This window comes from Aspergillus ochraceoroseus, assembly GCF_002846915.1.
Source record: "Aspergillus ochraceoroseus IBT 24754 chromosome Unknown P175scaffold_1, whole genome shotgun sequence".
Taxonomy (NCBI): Eukaryota; Fungi; Ascomycota; class Eurotiomycetes; order Eurotiales; family Aspergillaceae; genus Aspergillus; species Aspergillus ochraceoroseus.
In genome coordinates, this window is record NW_024468476.1 from 4,132,726 (window position 1) to 4,150,430 (window position 17,705).

The following is a 17,705-nucleotide window of genomic DNA, read 5'->3' on the forward strand; positions in this document are numbered from 1 at the left end:
CGCCTCCCTTTTGTCGCCCATCCCCAGTTATCCGACACCGTTTACGCTAATACCCAGCCAAGATGTCTAAGAGAGGGTGAGTTTTTTGCTTTCATGTTGAATGTTCAGAGCCAGATTGGATTGCGTTGAAGTGCAAGTTTGTGGAATCGAATATGTGATATCGGCAATATACATACCTCTTCTCTATGCGATTCGGCTCTCGACTCGACCATACACGACGAACTCGGATTCGAATTCAGTTTGGAGTCTGGAGCAACGAAGGAGTAGGATTCGTTTCGCATGGGAGGAGAGAGAAAGATAGACAGACACACGCACACGCACACACACAGAGAGAGAGAGAGAGAGAAGAGGAGGGAACTAGGACTTTACGATATCCGCTCAGAGATTTTTTTTTTTTTTCGACAGGAAACGGACACACGACATGCACATATCTGATTTCTGATTTCTGGCTCTGCACACTTGGAAAAGAAAACATGGCTAATTGATCTTTTTTTTTTTCCCCTTACAGTCGTGGTGGTCTTGCCGGCAACAAGCTGAAGATGACGCTCGGTCTGCCTTGGTACGTTTTTCTTTATTTCCTTTCAACCCATCTATCTATCAAAAAATTTCGATTCGAACCCCGGACCCGATTGATTCTCTTACACCAATTACTCTCCGAAAAGAGCGAGATCAAAGCTAATGGAATAAATAGCGGCGCCGTGCTCAACTGCTGCGACAACTCCGGTGCCCGAAACCTGTACATCATCTCGGTCAAGGGCATCGGTGCGCGTCTGAACCGTCTTCCCGCCGCCGGTGTCGGTGACATGATCATGGCCACCGTGAAGAAGGGAAAGCCCGAGCTGCGAAAGAAGGTCATGCCTGCCGTTGTTGTCCGCCAGAGCAAGCCCTGGCGCCGTCCCGATGGCATTTACCTCTACTTTGAGGACAATGCCGGTGTTGTACGTTTCCTTGTCTCTTCTTCCAAAGAGTTTTCTTTTTTTTTTTTTTTTTAGTGGACGGAAAGAAACTAACATATTTATTCCCTTATAGATCGTCAACGCCAAGGGTGAGATGAAGGGTTCTGCCATCACCGGTCCTGTCGGAAAGGAGGCTGCTGAGCTTTGGCCTGTATGTCCCCCCCCCCCCCCTTTCACATATTCAAGTGCTCATCTAATCTTCCAACACAGCGTATTGCCTCCAACTCCGGTGTTGTCATGTAAACAAGTTAATTCAGGATTGGATGCATGGGAAGGATATAGAAGGAATACCAGCGGGAATTTAAAAGAGAAAAAAAAAAACGACTACTCCTTTGGGTGGTGCATGGCCCATAACTATGAACAAAATGAAAACGAAATTCTTCTAACTATTCAAACCCTTGAACCTAGGATGGTTTTTTTTTTTTTCCTTTCGCTTAGAATTTACTTATCGGAGTTCTTTTTCTGATCGATGGTATATTATTTTTTTTTTTTTTTTTTTTTTTTTTTTTACTCCGCTAGGTACTTGGGACAGGTATAAAGCACTCTGTTTAGATTACAGAGTATGTAGCGAGTAAAGTAGAGTGCGTCCATTATAGGTAAACGGTCTATATCAAGTATACGGAGTATATACAGTATATATAACCCAACCGAACTGGTAGTGTATTATTATTATTATACATATATATATATATATATATATATATATGTACATGAAACTGAGTAAATATATGATCCCCTTTCAGTTCCCACTCTACTGAGTTTTCTTTTCCTTCTCAACACCGATAACAGTAGCTGGAGGAGTAGTCTGTCCAAATCCCAAAGCAGCAATATACACTCCTAGACCAACGACCGCCACAAGATCCACAATATGCACCGCCCACCAGATATGCTGCACGCCCGCCGGACACAAGGACATGGCGTATTTCCACTGCACAGCTTCGTAGTCAAACCAAAGCGACAGCAGGCCGGCGTTGCCCCCGTACTCGCCCATCATGGAGCGCAGGGTGATCTCGCGGATCGACGGCGTGGAGGCGGGCTGGCGGGATTCCGAGGCGGCAGCGTTGTAGCGTCGCGCGTTCCAGACCCAACCGGGAGTATTTTCTTTTTCCTTTTCTTCCTTGGAGGAGGAGGAGGAGGACTCCTCCTCCTCCTCCTCCTCGTCAGTGTCATTCTCTTTGCTTCGATCCACGTAGTGGACAACATCGCAGCCGGTATGGTCGTGGCCTGTGAGGATGAGCCCCCTCCGTCCCCATCCACCTGCGGGGGCATGTTCGTCACCACTCATGCCGTAAATGCCCTGGAGAATACCATTCGAGCTTGCATGCTCACTGAGATGGTTCTGCTCGCGGAGCCCACCGACCTTGAACTGTGGAGTCTCCTCTTCCTCTTCCTCTTCCTCTTCCTCCTTCTCCTCCCTGTCCTTGTCCTCTCCCTCCTCCTTCTCATCCGTCTCCTCCGTCTCCTCCTCAAAGAAGGTAAAATAGGGACCGTCCGTGCAGACACCATCCCGTTTGTACAACGGAACATGCGTCAAAAGGAGCGTAAAGCTCATGCGATCCTCAACGGGATACGAACGGTGCGAAATAACATCGTTGATGTACTGGTAACTCTGGGCCTGGATGTCCGGGTCAAACGGCGGTCCGTCAAGCGTCAAGCTATTCAGATTGATCACATGCAAGGTAGGCACTGCGCCCGTATAGACAGCAGTACTGGCATTCGCCGGCGGAGGATGCCTGAATCGAACATCCCAGTTCACGCGACCAAAGACCCGCTCGAAGCGCTGGATGCGGGCGTGGCTCGCATCCCCCGCATATCCAATATCGTGGTTGCCCACGACGTTGATAATGCGATTCGTCCAGGAGGAATTGAATCGGCGCAGTTCCTCCAGATCGTCCGCGGGGGTGGTGGTTTTCCAGGAATTGGCCGCGGCATCGTAGCCCACGGCGCCAGTTGCGGTGGTTTCATCGCTGATTCGTTCTCCGCCGGGGAAGACGCGCTCCCAGTATCGTTGGCCGCGGCGGTCGAACTCCTCGTCCGTCACCCACTGGCTGCCCAGGAGGTCGCCCAGCACGGTGACATGCGTGGGACGAGTCCACCAGTGCAGGGTTCGGTAGATATGCGCCAGGTAGAAGTCGTTGCCGAGGAGATCGACCCGTTTGCGGATCGCGCTCAGGGCCCGTGGGATATCTCCCGTGAGAAACTCGGACAGGGCCGTGGAGGCGGTCCTGCGCACCACGTCAAGATGTAGCGGGAACGAGGCGTTCCTTAGAGAGCCCACCGTGTCGTTCCAGTGTTTGCGGACTCGGAATCCAAATTCATATTCCGGGAGGGGCAGAGACGTGTCTCCTTCGAGCTGCGGGTCGGCGAGAACAAGGAGGCGGACGGTCGCTGGTTCCTGGGCGGACTCGGGGTCGAAGTGCTCGCGGAAGGCATTGAGAAAGGCGCTGCGTTGCGAGCCCTGGTCTGCGTCGTCTACGGGGAGAGGATGCGCGCAGCCATTGAAAACGGGGTAGAGGTAGAGGTAGGTGGTGCTGGTGATGGCGAGGGGAACCAGGATGAGGAGGACGCGGGAGAGGAGGTGGTGAAGGGACATTGAGAACCAAACTCAGGGGAGAAAGGAGGACGGGGAAATCGGGAATAGCAATATTGATCACTTTATCCCTTCATGTTGCGTGTTGGGATGTTGAAGCTCAAGGCAGCGTCTGTGCACTTCTGGTGGTGTGGTTTTGGTAGATTTTGTGTTGTCGATCAACACCCTCTCTTTTGGATATGGTTGGTTCCTGCTGGATTCGATTCTACATCTTAATTCTAGATCTACGAGAACGGAGTAGGACAAGTAAACCGAATGAGCCAAAAATATTCTAGGATTTCGTGGTAGCAAAAAAAAAAAACAAAACAAAAGAAAAGAAAATAAAAGGTCGTACACCAATTTCCGCGCTTCAATTCATCACAGCCGAAACAATTTCTACATCATCCGACCAGCCAAGTAGTCCGAAAAATAGCCCAAAAATAGAACAAAATATTATATAAGAGAAAGAAGAGAAAAGAAAAATTTTCCGAACAAGGGGTATATCACATTCAACGCCAGAAGAAAGAGAGGAAAAAAAAAAAAAAAAAAAGGAAGCCGAGCAAATGTACTGAAAAAAAAAGCAACGGATCAAAGCAAGTTATATCTATCACCCCGATCTGGGGAGAGAGTTCGGGAGCAAAGGTGAGGGCGCCCCTGTCAAGCAAGCTCACCCAAGGGAGTTGTTCTGGTTGTTCGTGTCCCCTATCTCCACAGGACTCTCGACTTGGTCGATATTGAGACCCTGGATCATTAAACCCCGTCCCTCAGCGTCATCCGTGGGGACTGGTTGGGCAGAGGAGTGGTCCGCTGCCGAGTCAGCCTCGGTCATGAGGGTGGGTGGCCGCTGGTTCATCAGCTGGGCTTCCTTGAGACTGATGGTTCGCTGTTTATTCGTGGTTTCGACGGGCAGGTCCATGTCCCGCTCAATGGTGGCCTTCATCAGTGCGGCCATCCATCGTCGGCCGTCTTGGATACCGTCCACCTGGAAATAGTGGATCGCAGGTTTGGTGAACTGCACCGTGCGAGAGGTACCCGTCTTGGGCGGCACCAGCTTGAAGAAAAATGATGACGACGACGATGATGATGATGATCCCTCCCCACTCGTCCGACCTCCCCGTTGGGATTCCGAAGTTGAGCCTTTGTCGGAAACCGAATCGCCGCCGACAGGTGAGGACGGCGAAACTGTGGCGCCGGTGATGGTGGCATGGAGGGCAACAATGGGATCGTTGTCCGCGCGGAGCACCCGATGGGCTGTGATGTCAATCAGGCCGCGTTCTTCAGTGTCGTTTTCGGAATAGTAGTAGGAAAGCCGACGCCCTCGCAAGACAAACAGGCGGGGCTTCCATGTCGTCATCAGGTTGGAGGACCGTTTCTTCATCCATCCGGAGAACTCGCATCCCGCCATCTGTTCCTGAGGCGACTTTTTCTCCAGTCCGCGCGTGTAGGCACTCGTGTCCTTCTTGGACTTCACCGCTGCCTTGAGGGAGGGTCGCGCGCGAGGCAAGGAAATGCCCCCCCCGCCTTCGACAGCCTTCCCGGACCCATCGGTGCTGTGTCTTTCGGAGCTCTTCGATGTCGAGGGAGTGGTGGATCCAGTGCGGATGGAGGAGGTACGGTCTCCCTCGTGCACAGGGGATGCTGGGACGGGCGGCGAGGGATCGTTCCCCTTGCCAATCACATCCGACATGGCGCGAAGGCCAACCGCACGTCGAAACTTGGGTGCAGCATTTTTGATCTGCTGCAGGGGTTGCGGGGTCGAGCGCGTCGCGCCGTCCGGGTCCGATTTTCCCACCAACGGAACCAAGGAAGCAAAAAATCCCGGTTTGGTGCGGGAGGAGGATTGTTGTGGACGGCGCTCAGTGACTCGGGTGCTCAGACTGCGCAACCGGCCCTTGGCTGCGGGAAGAGGGAAGGTGGCTGCGGGATTCCGCGCATTACTCGGTGGCGCATCATCGGGAATGGATTCCGCACTGCTCATCCGTGAATGCCGTGGGGTACCTCGAAGCTGCTGTTCATCGGTGATATTCGAGTGCAGGGAGTGGGCGCTGCTGTTTCCTGATGTTCGGATGGGGAGGAAACGGCGCTGCGTTCGCGTGTCCACTTCGGGGCCGGAGAAATATCCGCGATCCAACTCGTCTGCTAGGGCCATGGCTGACTCCAATCCCCGCACAGGTTGATGATGACTGAAGGATCCCGCCGTGGACGCGCCGAGAGCGGTGCCTGGACGGGGAGGTCCGCGCGGTTGTGCTCCACGCGACATGGTCCAGCCCCGATCAAACGAGCTCTTCTTGTGGTGATGCGGGACAACAAAGTGAGGGGAGCCGTCGCCCGCAATTGAATATCGACTGGTGGTGTCCAACGATGAATGGCGCCTGGAGTGATTGATCTCCCGGATTGACGCCGCCGATGGTCGTCGGGAATGATCCATAAAGGGGCCGGGTGGCGTCTGCGGGGTGAGGGGAGAATTAGGGTTGCTCTGCAGGTTGCTGCTCGGCATGCTGCTGCTGCTGCTGCTGATCAGTCGCGGATGCTGGGCACCACTGACCGATCCCCTGAGATTCGGCATTCGAGGCCGAAGGGGACCGGTTTGACCGGTACGACTGAGGGGACGTTGTTGCTCCTCTTTCAGGCCTTTAACCTCCTCCTGGAAGGCCTTGATCTTGTGCCAGGTTTTCAATCGCCGACCCATCACCCCAAAATCAAACTCCTTCATGAAGATGAAATCCTGGTTCATGTCCAAAAGCACGTCTCCGGCAATTTCCTGCTCTTCGAAGATCTCGCAGTGCTTTTCTTCGACCCCCACGTGCCGTAGGTGTTTCGCGGTTTCTACTGGAGTCCAATTCCGGACTTCCTCCTCCTCCGGAGGCGGGTTGCCCTCCTCGTCATGCTCCTCTTGCCCCCCTCCTCCTCCTCCTCCTCCTCATCGGTTTCATGACCGTTAATGTAAGACATGCGGTGATCCAGGTGACTGCTATATTCGCTAGCGGAATCATTTGCGATGGTTTTTTGGTCATGAGCGGTGACACTGTGGCGTGGAGTGCTGAGATCCGTGATATGCTCATCGATCACACTGAGGGTTTCATTCATGACGGGACTGTCTTGACCGTTGATATGGGGATCAAGGGTTTGTCGGATGGTCTGCTGTATATCGACTGCCATCTTGGCGCCCGGTAAAGGGGATGAACTAGATCGCTGCTGCTGTTTTGGCGAAAAGAACGGAGGGGCTCCCGGTTCTTCGATGTCGGGAGAGGCGCGAAGATCGCTCATGCTCGCGTGTCTCGACGCATGGGGCGTAGAATCTTCACTCCTGGGCGCGGACACTGAATCCTTGAAGTCCATTGATGACTTCTTCTCCGTACGAGGGTCTTCTTCTTCTTCTTCTTCTTCTGCTTCGCCATTCGACAGGAGAGAGTCCGAGTCTCCGACGTCAATGGGCGGTCGGACGGGAATGTTTGGCGCCTTTGTGGTGTAGACTGCGCGGCAGCAGAAATCCCATTAGTGGACTGATCGTGATAACTGGGTCCTGGATACCACATACCTCCTGGGAAGAGACCGGTAACGCCGGTATTCAGATCTTTGCCCAGATACCATCCATCTCCAAAGCCATCATCCAACTCGACTAAGAGAATTTTTTGACCGCGTTTGAGGGTGAGCTCGTCAGGACCGCGCGCGAGGAAGTCATCTAATTTTATGAACAAATCAGTCCAAGGGAGAGATAATGACGATTTTCAATCAGGAAGATGGAGTGAGACATTTCCTTTTTTAAAAGAGGGGGGGGGGGGGGATGACGGGAGTGGAGGTTCAGGGTGTATGTGTGTGGGGAGATCCTGCGACTTGAGGATAAGCAGGAAAATGGTTGAACTTACGAATAACTAAAAGATCATCCCCTTGATGAAATCCACGAGGTGTGGGGGGTAAGAGAGCCATGATGCTGACTTGCAGCGACCCCAAGGGAAGGATAGAGAGGAATGTAATCAGATTCAAGTGGAAGAGAGAGAGAGAGAGAGAGAGAGAGAGAGAGAGAGAGAAAGAAAGCAGGAGGGGAAAAGGAAGAAAGGAGATGAATTAGTGGTTAAAGGAGGAAGAAAGTGTACTGAACTGTACTGAACCTCTATGAAGAAGAGAATGAGAAGAAGAGAATAAGAAGAATAGAATAAGAAGAATGAGAACAAGAAGAAGAATAAGAAGAATGATGATAGAATGATGAGGCGCTAAAGAGGTCTAGACGATTTCTGATCAAAAAAAAGGGTTCGTCACTGCGGGAGCTTATTCCAGATTCCAGAGTCAACAGAAAAGAAGAGAGAAGAAGAGAAGAAGAAGAAGAGAAAGGAAGAGAAAGAATATAACCAGTTCAAGACTTGAAAAGGGTCATCAATCTAAGGGGAGGTGATTGGAGCCAACAGAGAAAACTTCATCATTGCCAACTGTCAGGGTTTTGGATTCATAGATTGAAAACGTCTTCCATCGGGGACATTCTTGAGTAGACTCTTTACTAGTCAGGGAATTGTGAATCAATTCTAAGAAAGGACGGTAAATAAATCTATTCTATTGCTTTCTTCTTCTCTTCTTTCTCTTCTTCTTTTCTCTTCTTCTTGTCGACTTCTAACCCCTCCTCCTCCTCCTCCTCCTCCTCAATATCCAAACATCCACCCTTCATCAACCATCCCAACTTCATACCTGGTATTGTGTTATTGAATTAAAATCAATCCTGGTGGATTCAGAATGACTCTCCACTCTCCTAATCCTCCCCCGGATTCTCCTACTAATCAAGTTAATCCGGTCGCTCGCGTCTTCCATAATTCCAACTCCACCGCCCACATTTTTCTAGGCGGCGCACGCAAGTCGTGGATGTTGAACAGGAATCTTCCCCTCAATAATCCTGCTGCAATTTCTGCTAATCTCCCAATTCATCGTCCAGCTGCGATGGTTCCTCTCTCTACACGTTCTGTCGATTCATCCTCCCCCGTCGTTGCTGCAGAACCACCGCAGCAGCAGCAGCAGAATCACCAACAGTCAGGCACATCATCACAGCCTTCTCCAAGAATCTACACTAGTCCGTCCACTGCCACTGCCACTGAGCGGAATGGAGTTGTTCGTGCCAGCCCCTCTGCAGTAACATTCCCATCCTCTCCGGTCAGGCAGGACAGTCCGTCTCAGAATAATCCGGTGGTTCCCGCATCGATTGCCTCACCAAGCAATACCCCCCAGGACCAGGTACCAGGAAGGGTGTGTCCACCACCCCTTTCCCACTCACATCATCCTGCTTCCGGGCCGGCTCCAACCCCCCCTCCGGCCCATCCATTGCCCCCAACAGCACCCGTCGCCCGTCCGCCATGGACCCCGGAATCCATGGACGAGGATTTCTTCATGCGAGCGAGGGGCAACTTGAACCAGTACATCGGAACCCACAGAAATGGCACCCGTTTCGCGGACTCGTTGGATTACCCGCGAATTCAACTCCTGTCCAAAGCCTGTATGGAACGGGATCTCACATACCTCTTCCTGCACCAGATCTACTGTCTCAATTCCTGTGCCCCGTCCCAGGTCCGCAAGTTACTGGTGATGACCCCCAGGCACACGGAGGGCTTGGCGACCCTTCGCCATCTTCTCGTGGATAACTCCCTCCTGTCAAAAGACTTCTTGAGGTGGTCGATTCACTTTCCATCTTCCCTGCACCCGATGATGCTCCTTCTCCCCGCGTACCAGCGCGCCCTCGACCAAGTAGGGAATTTGCTGTCCGACTTTGCCGACAAATGGTCCTGGTTTGAACAGAATGTGCTCGCCCGCGGGTACCCCCCCCTGGTGGATGATATGATCCGTGACTTGAATGTCAGGTCCCCGGTCCTGCAGTTGACCATTTTTCTTTCTCTCTCGAGACGAATTCCCGGAGCCAACGTGGAGGGCGGCCTACAACCAATTTTCGCCCAAAACCAGGCCAACGTTCAGCGTCGTTATGGACAGCAAATCTCTGACCACCAGATGCAACTTGAAAACAAGGCAATTGTCTCCAAGTATCTCGCCAGCATCGCCTCCCAGAAGAAGAAGGCTGGAAACTTGCCCCACCAAAATCCGGGGTTGGCTTCTCCGAATCTTCCCCCTCCACCGGCCCAGGTATCCTCCTCGGAGGCACCCCCTTTGAGGGCTATGCCGCCAACCTCGGTCAGTCGTCCGTTTGCGCCCTTGCTGTCCCGGCCCCCGCCGTCTTTACCACCGAATACAAGTCCAGTCGCACCCCCGATGGCAACTGCGGCCACCTCGTCGTACCCAGCCGGCCGCGAGATGTCCGCGCTACAGCAAGTCCAACACCCTTCTCAGGCCCCCCAACCGGACGGAATGAGCCATGCCAGAGCGGCACCGGCAGCGCAAGGCATGGTGGCCCATGGGGGTCAGCATTCTCACTCCTTACATCCTTCAAACACCCACCACCACCACCACCCGCAGCATCAGTCAACGCCGCTGCTACCACCCGCGGGGGCTGTTGTCGTAGCGAATCCCAATCCAATCCCTAACGAGGTCGCCCTTCACCAGGCTCATCTGCGGAATCCAGTGCGCCGCATCCTTGCACACACTCCGACGGGGGTGACGGAGACGAAGTCGCTTCTATACCCGGATTCCTTCAAAGTGCCTCCACAGCCGTTGGGCCCGAACCTCACGATATTCCGTTGGCAATTTTCGCTGTCCAAAGAAGAGACCGGACGGTTTCCGGCTCTTGAAAGCCTAGGCACCGGGAGGCGTATGCTGCAAACTGTGATGGAAGGTAACCAGATATATCGTTTTCGGTGTATTAAGATACCCCCCACAGCCATCAAAGTGGATGGACATTCTTGGTGCGTGGCGGAGACTGTATGGCCCACTGTGATATACGTGTTTATTAATGACGTGGAATTGTTTCCTCGCCGGAAAATCCACAACGGCCGGGATCTCCCACTGGACCTGACCCAGCATCTTCAGGAAGGTGTCAACCGTGTCACTGTCCACCTCATTCGGAGCCCCACTGAGGAGAACGAGCTCACGTATGCCGCCGCCGTCGAGGTTCTCACCTATTCTTCCCTTTCTCAGGCCAAGAATCTCGTTCAATCGTTGCCGGCCGCGGAGTCACGAGAGCAAATCCGCAGGCGACTGACTACTCGGCCCCCTGATAATGACGACGATGATTTGAAAATCGTCAGTGATTATCTTGTGGTTTCGCTTGTGGATCCATTTACGGCCCGCCTCTTCACCGTACCGGTCCGGGGTCGTCACTGCGAGCATCGGGAATGTTTCGACCACGAGACCTTTCTGCAGACCCGCGCCCTCAAATCGGGCGATCGCTCCGTAGAAACCGACTGGCGATGCCCCATCTGCCGCCGGGATGCCCGACCTCACAATCTCATTATGGATGGGTTCCTGGCGGCGGTGCGTTCTGAGGTGGAGCGCATGAACCGAAGCGACGATGCACGCGCTGTTCAGATCAAAGCCGATGGGTCTTGGGAGCTGAAGACCGACGACGCAGACCACCTCCCATCCTCCGCGCAAGAAACCCCTCTTTTGTCGAAACGGAAGTCAGCAGCTTTGGACCGCCCCTTTTCTCCTCCTCCTCTTCCTCCCTCCTATCGACTAAACATTGATTTGCCCGAGAAGTTAAACCCACTCATTGTTCTGGACTAAGCATCGATGACCTAGGTTCCGGGTGTTCTTTTCTTTTCCATCTTCATCATCATTTTTTCGTAATTTCTTTTTTCTTCTTTTTTCTTTTTTTTTTTTTTCCTCTGCGGGTTTGCAAGGCGCTTTTGGTTTTGTTCTATGAGATACCCCCATCCAATTGCATTTTTTTTTTGTTACCTATTCGTTTCATTTCTTCATTTCATTTAGCATTTACGCTCTTGCCGGACAGGCACAGCCGCTACGCGTTTCAAGGTGACTATTCTCCAACTTATCCAGTGTATGTGTATCGAACAACTTAAAACCCTGTTTCAACAGCTACAGAAAATATACACTGTGAAATATTCAAACTCAAATTATCTACCTGGTTATCTAGTGAGAATCTATTCATGGTAGTTAGTATGTAAGTAGGTAGGTAGTGTACCTAGCTAGGTAGGGTAGTTAAGCTCTTCATATCAAATCAAGTAAGAAAAAAAAAAAAATACAATACAATACAATATATAGATGAGAGAAACACTCAAGAAGAGTACTAACTACTACGAGTAGTACTGTAGTTATAGATTATGACTGGGTGATTAGGTATAATTAATTCCTTATAAATTTCAAAGCCAAAGCCCCAGAAATCTCAAGGCAGGACGAGAAGAAAGAAGAAAGGGGTAAAAAAAAAAATAAAAAAATTAATTTCGTTATTATTAGATCTGGATTATTTTATCATTTCATTTCCTTACACGTCGAGCATGGTTGACCAGGTTTTCGATCACCCCTTCAAAGGCTTCCTTTTCGCTTACTAGTCCGTCGCGCAGTTTTAGCCAGAACTCGAGGACGGCGCTGGCCCGGAGCGTGACCTGCTCTAATTCTTTGACGTGAGATTTGAGTTCCGAGACCGAAAAGCCGTCGAGGGCCGCGTCTGTGGTTGCGCAGAGTCGTTGGACGGCTGTGAGGTCGAGTTCCGGTGGGGCGGAGGGTTCGCGGCGGCGGGATGTTCGTTGGCGCGCGGTGGTGCTGGAGGTGCGCGGACTGTTTGGTCCGCTTTGGGGGTCCTTCAGGGCTTCGCTGTGGGTGCGGCAGTGTGGGCCTGCGGCAGTGGAATCTGGGCCGCCCAAGTTGATGGAAGGGAGGATTAATTTCTTTTGTTTAGACGCTGGGAGGATCTCATCGAGGTCGACGGGGACCCCTAGGGATACGAGGAAGAGACGGCGAATTCGAGACTTGACCCAGTTTTGGGGCTGGAGCGGGGGTGGGGCGACCAGTTGAGACCAGAGGGAGAGAGAGCGTTCGGTGTTGAAAATGGCGGAGGAGTTCGAGATGGGTTCGATTTCGGGTGTGTTGGATAGTGCGTCTTTGGAGGCAGGGAAGAGTCTGTCAAGGGGTTCGTCTAGGGTAGTGTACAGGTCCGAGAGCGATTGAATGGTGTGGAATTCTATTAGTGGTGGCTAGAGAAATATACAACATCAATATCCAATTTATTTGAACGCAAGTTGCAGATACTTACAACCGAAGGGGGTGTAGTGGGCTGAGCGGGTTGTATATTGATGGGTTCCTGTTCGGAAAGGTCCTCGTCTGGCTCTTGAAAACCATCATCAAAGTCTCCAAAGTCGTCATCTTGCCCTTCCTCGAAGTCATCAAAGTCATCTCCGCCTGCTGGTTGGGAGAAGTCGTCCTCTGTTAGGGTTGATTTTCGCTGAACGTGACTTGAATTCGTGGGGCTATTCGGTACAGAAGGTGCGAGATCTGAATTGGTCAATCGTTCCTGAAGCTTCGTGCCCAATAGGGGAAAAAAAAAACCCAGAAATGCTTACCGTGAGCATCTGTGATTATTTCTGTTGCATCTGGTGCAGCATCACTCAGCCGTCTCCGGTGAGCATGTGGCCCTGACAGCGTGGTCTCCTCTTCTAGTGCAGAGCCTACTTGAGAGACTAGCGTTTCTGGCACAGGAATATTGGTGGTATTGGTCTCGCTAGACCTGCTGGGAGATACTGCTCGACTCCCGGCCTCGGGAGTCCTTGTGACAATATCAGGAACCGCATCTGCTTTTCGATTTTCGTATGCTTCTGTCCCAGGGACATCGCCGTAACTTGGCTCATCCGGATCAACCTTCTCTATCATGGTCCGGGGGATGGACGAGCCCCCCGGACCTAACGACCGGCGCTGCCCCGCGATAGAAGTGCTTCGACTGCGTGATCCTTCGGGGATCACCTCAATTTCATCCGGTACAGCATCCTGCTCTCTTTTCTCGTAGGCAGAGGTCCCTGGTACGTCGCCGTGTGAAGGAGTATCGTCGACTTTCTCCACCCTAGTCCGGGGGACAGGAGACGCACGACCAGACACTGGGCGGGAACACGAACGCGAATTTCCCTCGCTAGCGTCTGAAAAATGTTCGTCATCACTATTAGAGACTGATAGGAAATTAGTTCTTAAATTTTTTTTGAACCGTAGGAATGAAGAGGTTGTGGGAGCCCTACCACAGTCAGGAGCTCCAGGGTCTTCGAGCTCCACGCTCTTCCTCGGTGGCTCCAAGTATGAGTTGGACGGAGGAGAGGAGCGTTCCGACATCAGGGGTAAATATGGTTCTAAACTTTGAGGAAACTCATGTAGACGTGGGGTACGTCCAACGGAGTGTAGGAGCCGGAGGGAGCAGTGGGAAAAAAAAAGGAGAGACACTGGTGCAGGAGGAGACGAAGCCTGGAATGATCCAGATCGTCTGGTGACGGATTCGAGAGCCTGGAGATGGGAGGGGGCCTGAGCGCCTGAGGCGGCGTCGGGAGCCATTCTGTATGCCTGAGGTGTCTGTTTATATCCGCCTGCCGCGATAAGCGCGTTTCCGCCTTTAGCGTGGATTATTGGTTGCTGGGCCGCGACAAACTTCCTCTGGCACGACGATTATTCGGGGTTGTTTAGTGATTCTTCGCCTGGAGCTTCACAATTGTTTGCCAGAGCATTAACAGATTTTCTGTCTCTGGGCGCAGTAAGTGGCTTTTGCTCTCGTCTTTTCTCTCCCGCCCTATCTTCCACAGTCCGACCCGAATTAGACTGACGCTTCTATTTATCTCCTCTTTTTTTTTTACCTTCCTCAGGGTTGCCCCGTCGATTAATTCCTGTCCTTTCGTCCTCTAACGCACATCAAATATGTTCAACTTTAAAGCTCCGGCCTCTTCTGGGGCATCTGGTAATAACATGTTCGGATCTGCTGGTGCTACTTCGAATACTGGATCGAATGGTGGTGGTGGTCTTTTTGGGAACGTAGGAGCAACCACAAGCAGTGGCACTACTACGCCTACCCTTTTCGGAACCAGCTCTGCAACGGGTCAGGGCCCTTCGCCTTTTGGCGCTGGTAGCAGCACTCCTTCGTTTAGCTTTGGAGACCAGAGCAAAACCGGACCTTCTACTGCGCAGCCATCATCCCTGTTTGGTGCTGCATCGCAAACCCCCAAACAGTCGACAGAAGCTCCCGCCTCCGGCCAGACTGCCACCAGCGGGCTGTTTGGTAGCGCAGCAAAGCCTGCAGGTACTCTTTTTGGCAACACTACAACCACTCCTGCGCAATCCGGTACAACCACTCTGTTCGGTAGCCAGCCATCAACCACCCCCGCTGGCCCTCCTCCACAGGGAGGTGCTCCGGCGCAAGGACAGTCACTCTTTGGACAAGCGGCGCAAGCACAGAAGCCGGGCGGCATTTTCGGATCAGCTACACTTTCGACTACAACCCAGCCTGCGGCTACGTCCACGGCGACTTCCACACCCTCGCTCTTTGGAGGAGCCGCGGCGCCCACTGGCGGCGGTTTTTTCAAACCGGGTGCGGCTACAGAGAAGACACCAGCTTTCGGAACAACACCATCTTCGACTCCTGCTCTTGGTAGCGGCTTATTTGGCGATGCTGGCGCCAGCAAACCAGCTGAATCGACGACACCGGCGACAACCGCAGCCAGCACTACAAAAGCCCTGTTTGGGAATGCCCCGGCTGCTGGCGCACAACCGTCTTCGCTTTTTGGCACTCTAGGTTCTGGTGCTGCTACCGCGACGAAGCCTGCATTCCCATCCCTTACAGGTACCACAACCGCTCAGACCCTAGCTTCGCCTGCCGCATCCTCCGCCACCCCTCAGAAGTCCCTCTTCCCTACACTTGGTGGAACGACATCGTCCGCTACCCCGTCATCAACACCCGCCGCAGCTGCTCCTTCTGGAGGCCTCTTTGGAGGACTCGGCGCTTCCAAGCCTGCGGAAACCCCGACCACGCAGCCTGCACCCGCTGCAGGTGGACTGTTTAACAAGCCTGCGGGGGCTACATCTTCTGCTACACCAGCCCCCAGCACAGCTACGGGTGCCACGACCACCACAGCAGCTAAGCCTTCCCTGGCCACAACAACGGGACCTGCGACTTTGACTCCTACCGCGACCGCAGGCACTGCGCCAGCGGCAGCGCCTACTGCGGCTGGCGGCGCGACTCTCGGCGCGTCCACGGCTGGTCCTACCCCTCCAGCCCAGTCACGCCTGAAGAACAAGACCATGGATGAGATCATCACGCGATGGGCCACAGATCTGACGAAATATCAGAAGGAATTCCGAGAACAGGCCGAGAAGGTGGCTGAATGGGATCGGATGCTAGTCGAGAATGGTACTAAGGTTCAGAAGCTCTATGGAAGCACGGTAGATGCCGAACGTGCCACTCAAGAGATTGAACGCCAGCTTGCGTCCGTTGAGGGCCAGCAGGAAGAGCTGAGCTCGTGGCTGGACCGCTACGAACGCGAGGTTGATGAGATGATGTCTAAGCAAGTTGGACCTGGCGAGAGTCTACAGGGGCCTGATCAGGAACGTGAACGAACGTACGTAACACCGCTCACAGATAATATTTCTATCGATCAAAGTCCATCCACATACTAATTGCAAAACAGCTACAAACTGGCCGAGAAGCTCTCCGAACGCCTCGATGACATGGGCAAAGACCTCTCAAGCATGATTGAAGAAGTTAATAGTGCCTCGGCAACATTAAGCAAGACCAGTAAGGCCGATGAGCCGGTGAGTCCCCCCCTTGGTAAAGAAGAAGAAAAAAAAAAAAAACCGTCCCTTAACCCAATTTTGCCTAGATCTCTCAAATCGTGCGTATCCTCAATTCGCATCTCTCCCAGCTCCAGGCCATCGATCAAGGCACCACGGAGCTCCAGACCAAGGTTAGCACTGCGCAGAAAGCAGGACGGACCCTGTCGTCGCGTTTTGGACATGGGTTCAGCACCTCGGGGATGGGTAATGGGAGCGCTGCGGATGACTTTTACCGATCTTATATGGGGCGCCGGTAATTAGGAAGGAAGGACGAAGTAAAAATGAATGGACCGGTCCTGTGCATTTCGTCTTAAGAGAGCGATAGGATAATATGGGAGGGTTTGCGCATTACCACCAGCCACGGAATGATATGTATTGTTGTACTTGATTTGATCGCCACTGGTTTTTTTTTTTTTTTTTTTTTTTTTCCTCCCCTCTTGCATTCTGGACTGCCGTTGGGATTCTGATCTCATGATAATCAAATCCTTCGCATATTAGGTTAGGTATTGAGCAAGGAATGGAAACGAGGGTAATTCGAGAACCTGAATTATGTAGAATACAATAATACATCCAAGATACACCAAAGAAACCTAGGTAGGTACTGTAGGGAACGCGATACGAAAAAAAAAAAAGAAAGAAAAAATATGGACAAGAGTACATTCATTTCAACAACAAAGCTAAAGGGAGAAGAAGAAGCAGCCTTAAACTAAGCCATACAAGAGAATCTCCTAGTTCTGCTCTCCACCTTGTGCCTTGGTCAACTCATCACTAACAAGCACAGCAGAACATGGTCAGCAAGTCCGAGTCGAGAAGCTCCAGGCTCCAGGGTAAGAAATGAGGATTCACGGGGGGGTACGTAGTACGCACATGTGCTTGTCCAATTCATCCAGATGTTGGCGCTGCTCTTGGATCTTCTTCTTGATCCCGAGGAGCCTGCCGGGTCTCCATTAGCATTGGATTCAATTGCACTGTTACAGCGACGCCCTTGCGAGCTTGGGTTCGTTTTCAGGTGGGGGTAGTTACTTTTCCTTTTCCTTTTCGTAGATGTAGAGGTTTTCTTGGGCGGCTTCGCGCTTGGTGAACTGGTCGCTGGGTTGGGGAAGAAGAATTATTAGCTTTGGATTTTGGGATGGTATATTGGCATATAGCTGTGGGATGACATCATGTCTGGGTCGGTAGATGATGGATGGGATTGAAAAAGGGAGCAAAGAAAACGTACCTGTGCTGTGCACCGCCAGCTCGGGGAGCACCGGTATCGCCAGCACCCATTCTAGGAGCCAGGGCAGAGAAGGAGCGGGTGGCGAGGAGACGGTTTGTCGCGGCCAGAGGCCTAGTAACGGATTGACGAAGCATTGTGAAGGGAATGGGCGAGAATAGAGAATAGATTAAAAAGATGTTGATGGAAGGAACGGAAAGAATGGAAGGGAGAGAGAGAGAGAGAGAGAGAGAGAGAGAGGAGAATATGACCAGGTAGTTATTTACTAGTACGATTTAATATGATGCTG

General features: G+C 52.2%; 7 protein-coding genes across 7 annotated transcripts; 3 read left to right on the plus strand and 4 right to left on the minus strand.

Moving 5' to 3' along the window:
- The first annotated feature begins 14 nt into the window (after positions 1–14).
- P175DRAFT_0498166 (60S ribosomal protein uL14) lies at positions 15–1,281 on the plus strand. Its single transcript, XM_040896445.1, has 5 exons — positions 15–76; positions 509–559; positions 692–938; positions 1,030–1,107; positions 1,167–1,281. The coding sequence occupies exons 1-5, from the start codon at positions 63–65 to the stop codon at positions 1,197–1,199; spliced, it is 423 nt and encodes a 140-aa protein (XP_040756448.1). The 5' UTR covers positions 15–62; the 3' UTR covers positions 1,200–1,281.
- A 366-nt stretch (positions 1,282–1,647) lies between these two features.
- P175DRAFT_0498168 (uncharacterized protein) lies at positions 1,648–3,669 on the minus strand. Its single transcript, XM_040896446.1, has one exon. It carries the CDS (start codon positions 3,547–3,549, stop codon positions 1,708–1,710), a length of 1,842 nt encoding a protein of 613 aa, XP_040756449.1. The 5' UTR covers positions 3,550–3,669; the 3' UTR covers positions 1,648–1,707.
- A 387-nt stretch (positions 3,670–4,056) lies between these two features.
- Positions 4,057–7,054, minus strand: P175DRAFT_0498169 (putative polarized growth protein (Boi2)). Its single transcript, XM_040896447.1, has 4 exons — positions 6,462–7,054; positions 4,430–6,441; positions 4,310–4,408; positions 4,057–4,288 (listed from the first exon to the last, which is right to left on the minus strand). Exons 1-4 carry the CDS (start codon positions 6,862–6,864, stop codon positions 4,193–4,195), a joined length of 2,610 nt encoding a protein of 869 aa, XP_040756450.1. The 5' UTR covers positions 6,865–7,054; the 3' UTR covers positions 4,057–4,192.
- Positions 7,055–7,798: 744 nt separating this feature from the next.
- Positions 7,799–11,517, plus strand: P175DRAFT_0498170 (MIZ zinc finger domain protein). The gene has a single exon (XM_040896448.1). It carries the CDS (start codon positions 8,248–8,250, stop codon positions 11,170–11,172), a length of 2,925 nt encoding a protein of 974 aa, XP_040756451.1. The 5' UTR covers positions 7,799–8,247; the 3' UTR covers positions 11,173–11,517.
- Positions 11,518–11,882: 365 nt separating this feature from the next.
- P175DRAFT_0506588 (DUF5102 domain-containing protein) lies at positions 11,883–13,719 on the minus strand (the record flags this gene model as incomplete). Its single annotated transcript, XM_040898209.1, has 4 exons — positions 11,883–12,599; positions 12,659–12,897; positions 12,966–13,562; positions 13,632–13,719. The coding sequence occupies 4 exons, from the start codon at positions 13,717–13,719 to the stop codon at positions 11,883–11,885; spliced, it is 1,641 nt and encodes a 546-aa protein (XP_040756452.1).
- Positions 13,720–14,059: 340 nt separating this feature from the next.
- On the plus strand, positions 14,060–16,503 carry P175DRAFT_060675 (putative nucleoporin Nsp1). Its single transcript, XM_040901054.1, has 4 exons — positions 14,060–14,131; positions 14,241–15,986; positions 16,056–16,179; positions 16,248–16,503. Exons 2-4 carry the CDS (start codon positions 14,293–14,295, stop codon positions 16,455–16,457), a joined length of 2,028 nt encoding a protein of 675 aa, XP_040756453.1. The 5' UTR covers positions 14,060–14,131; positions 14,241–14,292; the 3' UTR covers positions 16,458–16,503.
- A 425-nt stretch (positions 16,504–16,928) lies between these two features.
- On the minus strand, positions 16,929–17,553 carry P175DRAFT_0528587 (uncharacterized protein; the record flags this gene model as incomplete). Its single annotated transcript, XM_040899629.1, has 4 exons — positions 16,929–16,968; positions 17,068–17,133; positions 17,224–17,289; positions 17,420–17,553. 4 exons carry the CDS (start codon positions 17,551–17,553, stop codon positions 16,929–16,931), a joined length of 306 nt encoding a protein of 101 aa, XP_040756454.1.
- Between the last annotated feature and the right edge of the window lie 152 nt (positions 17,554–17,705).

Bases quoted from the DNA above. Each gene is read 5' to 3' on its own strand.
- P175DRAFT_0498168 (XM_040896446.1), bottom strand. From the start codon at position 3,549: ATGTCCCTTCACCACCTCCTCTCCCGCGTCCTCCTCATCCTGGTTCCC.
- P175DRAFT_0498169 (XM_040896447.1), bottom strand. From the start codon at position 6,864: ATGGACTTCAAGGATTCAGTGTCCGCGCCCAGGAGTGAAGATTCTACG.
- P175DRAFT_060675 (XM_040901054.1), top strand. From the start codon at position 14,293: ATGTTCAACTTTAAAGCTCCGGCCTCTTCTGGGGCATCTGGTAATAAC. The intron at 15,987-16,055 runs GTACGTAACACC...ATTGCAAAACAG, and splicing joins GATCAGGAACGTGAACGAAC to CTACAAACTGGCCGAGAAGC. The intron at 16,180-16,247 runs GTGAGTCCCCCC...AATTTTGCCTAG, and splicing joins CCAGTAAGGCCGATGAGCCG to ATCTCTCAAATCGTGCGTAT.
- P175DRAFT_0498170 (XM_040896448.1), top strand. From the start codon at position 8,248: ATGACTCTCCACTCTCCTAATCCTCCCCCGGATTCTCCTACTAATCAA.
- P175DRAFT_0498166 (XM_040896445.1), top strand. The intron at 939-1,029 runs GTACGTTTCCTT...ATTCCCTTATAG, and splicing joins TTGAGGACAATGCCGGTGTT to ATCGTCAACGCCAAGGGTGA. The intron at 1,108-1,166 runs GTATGTCCCCCC...CTTCCAACACAG, and splicing joins AGGCTGCTGAGCTTTGGCCT to CGTATTGCCTCCAACTCCGG.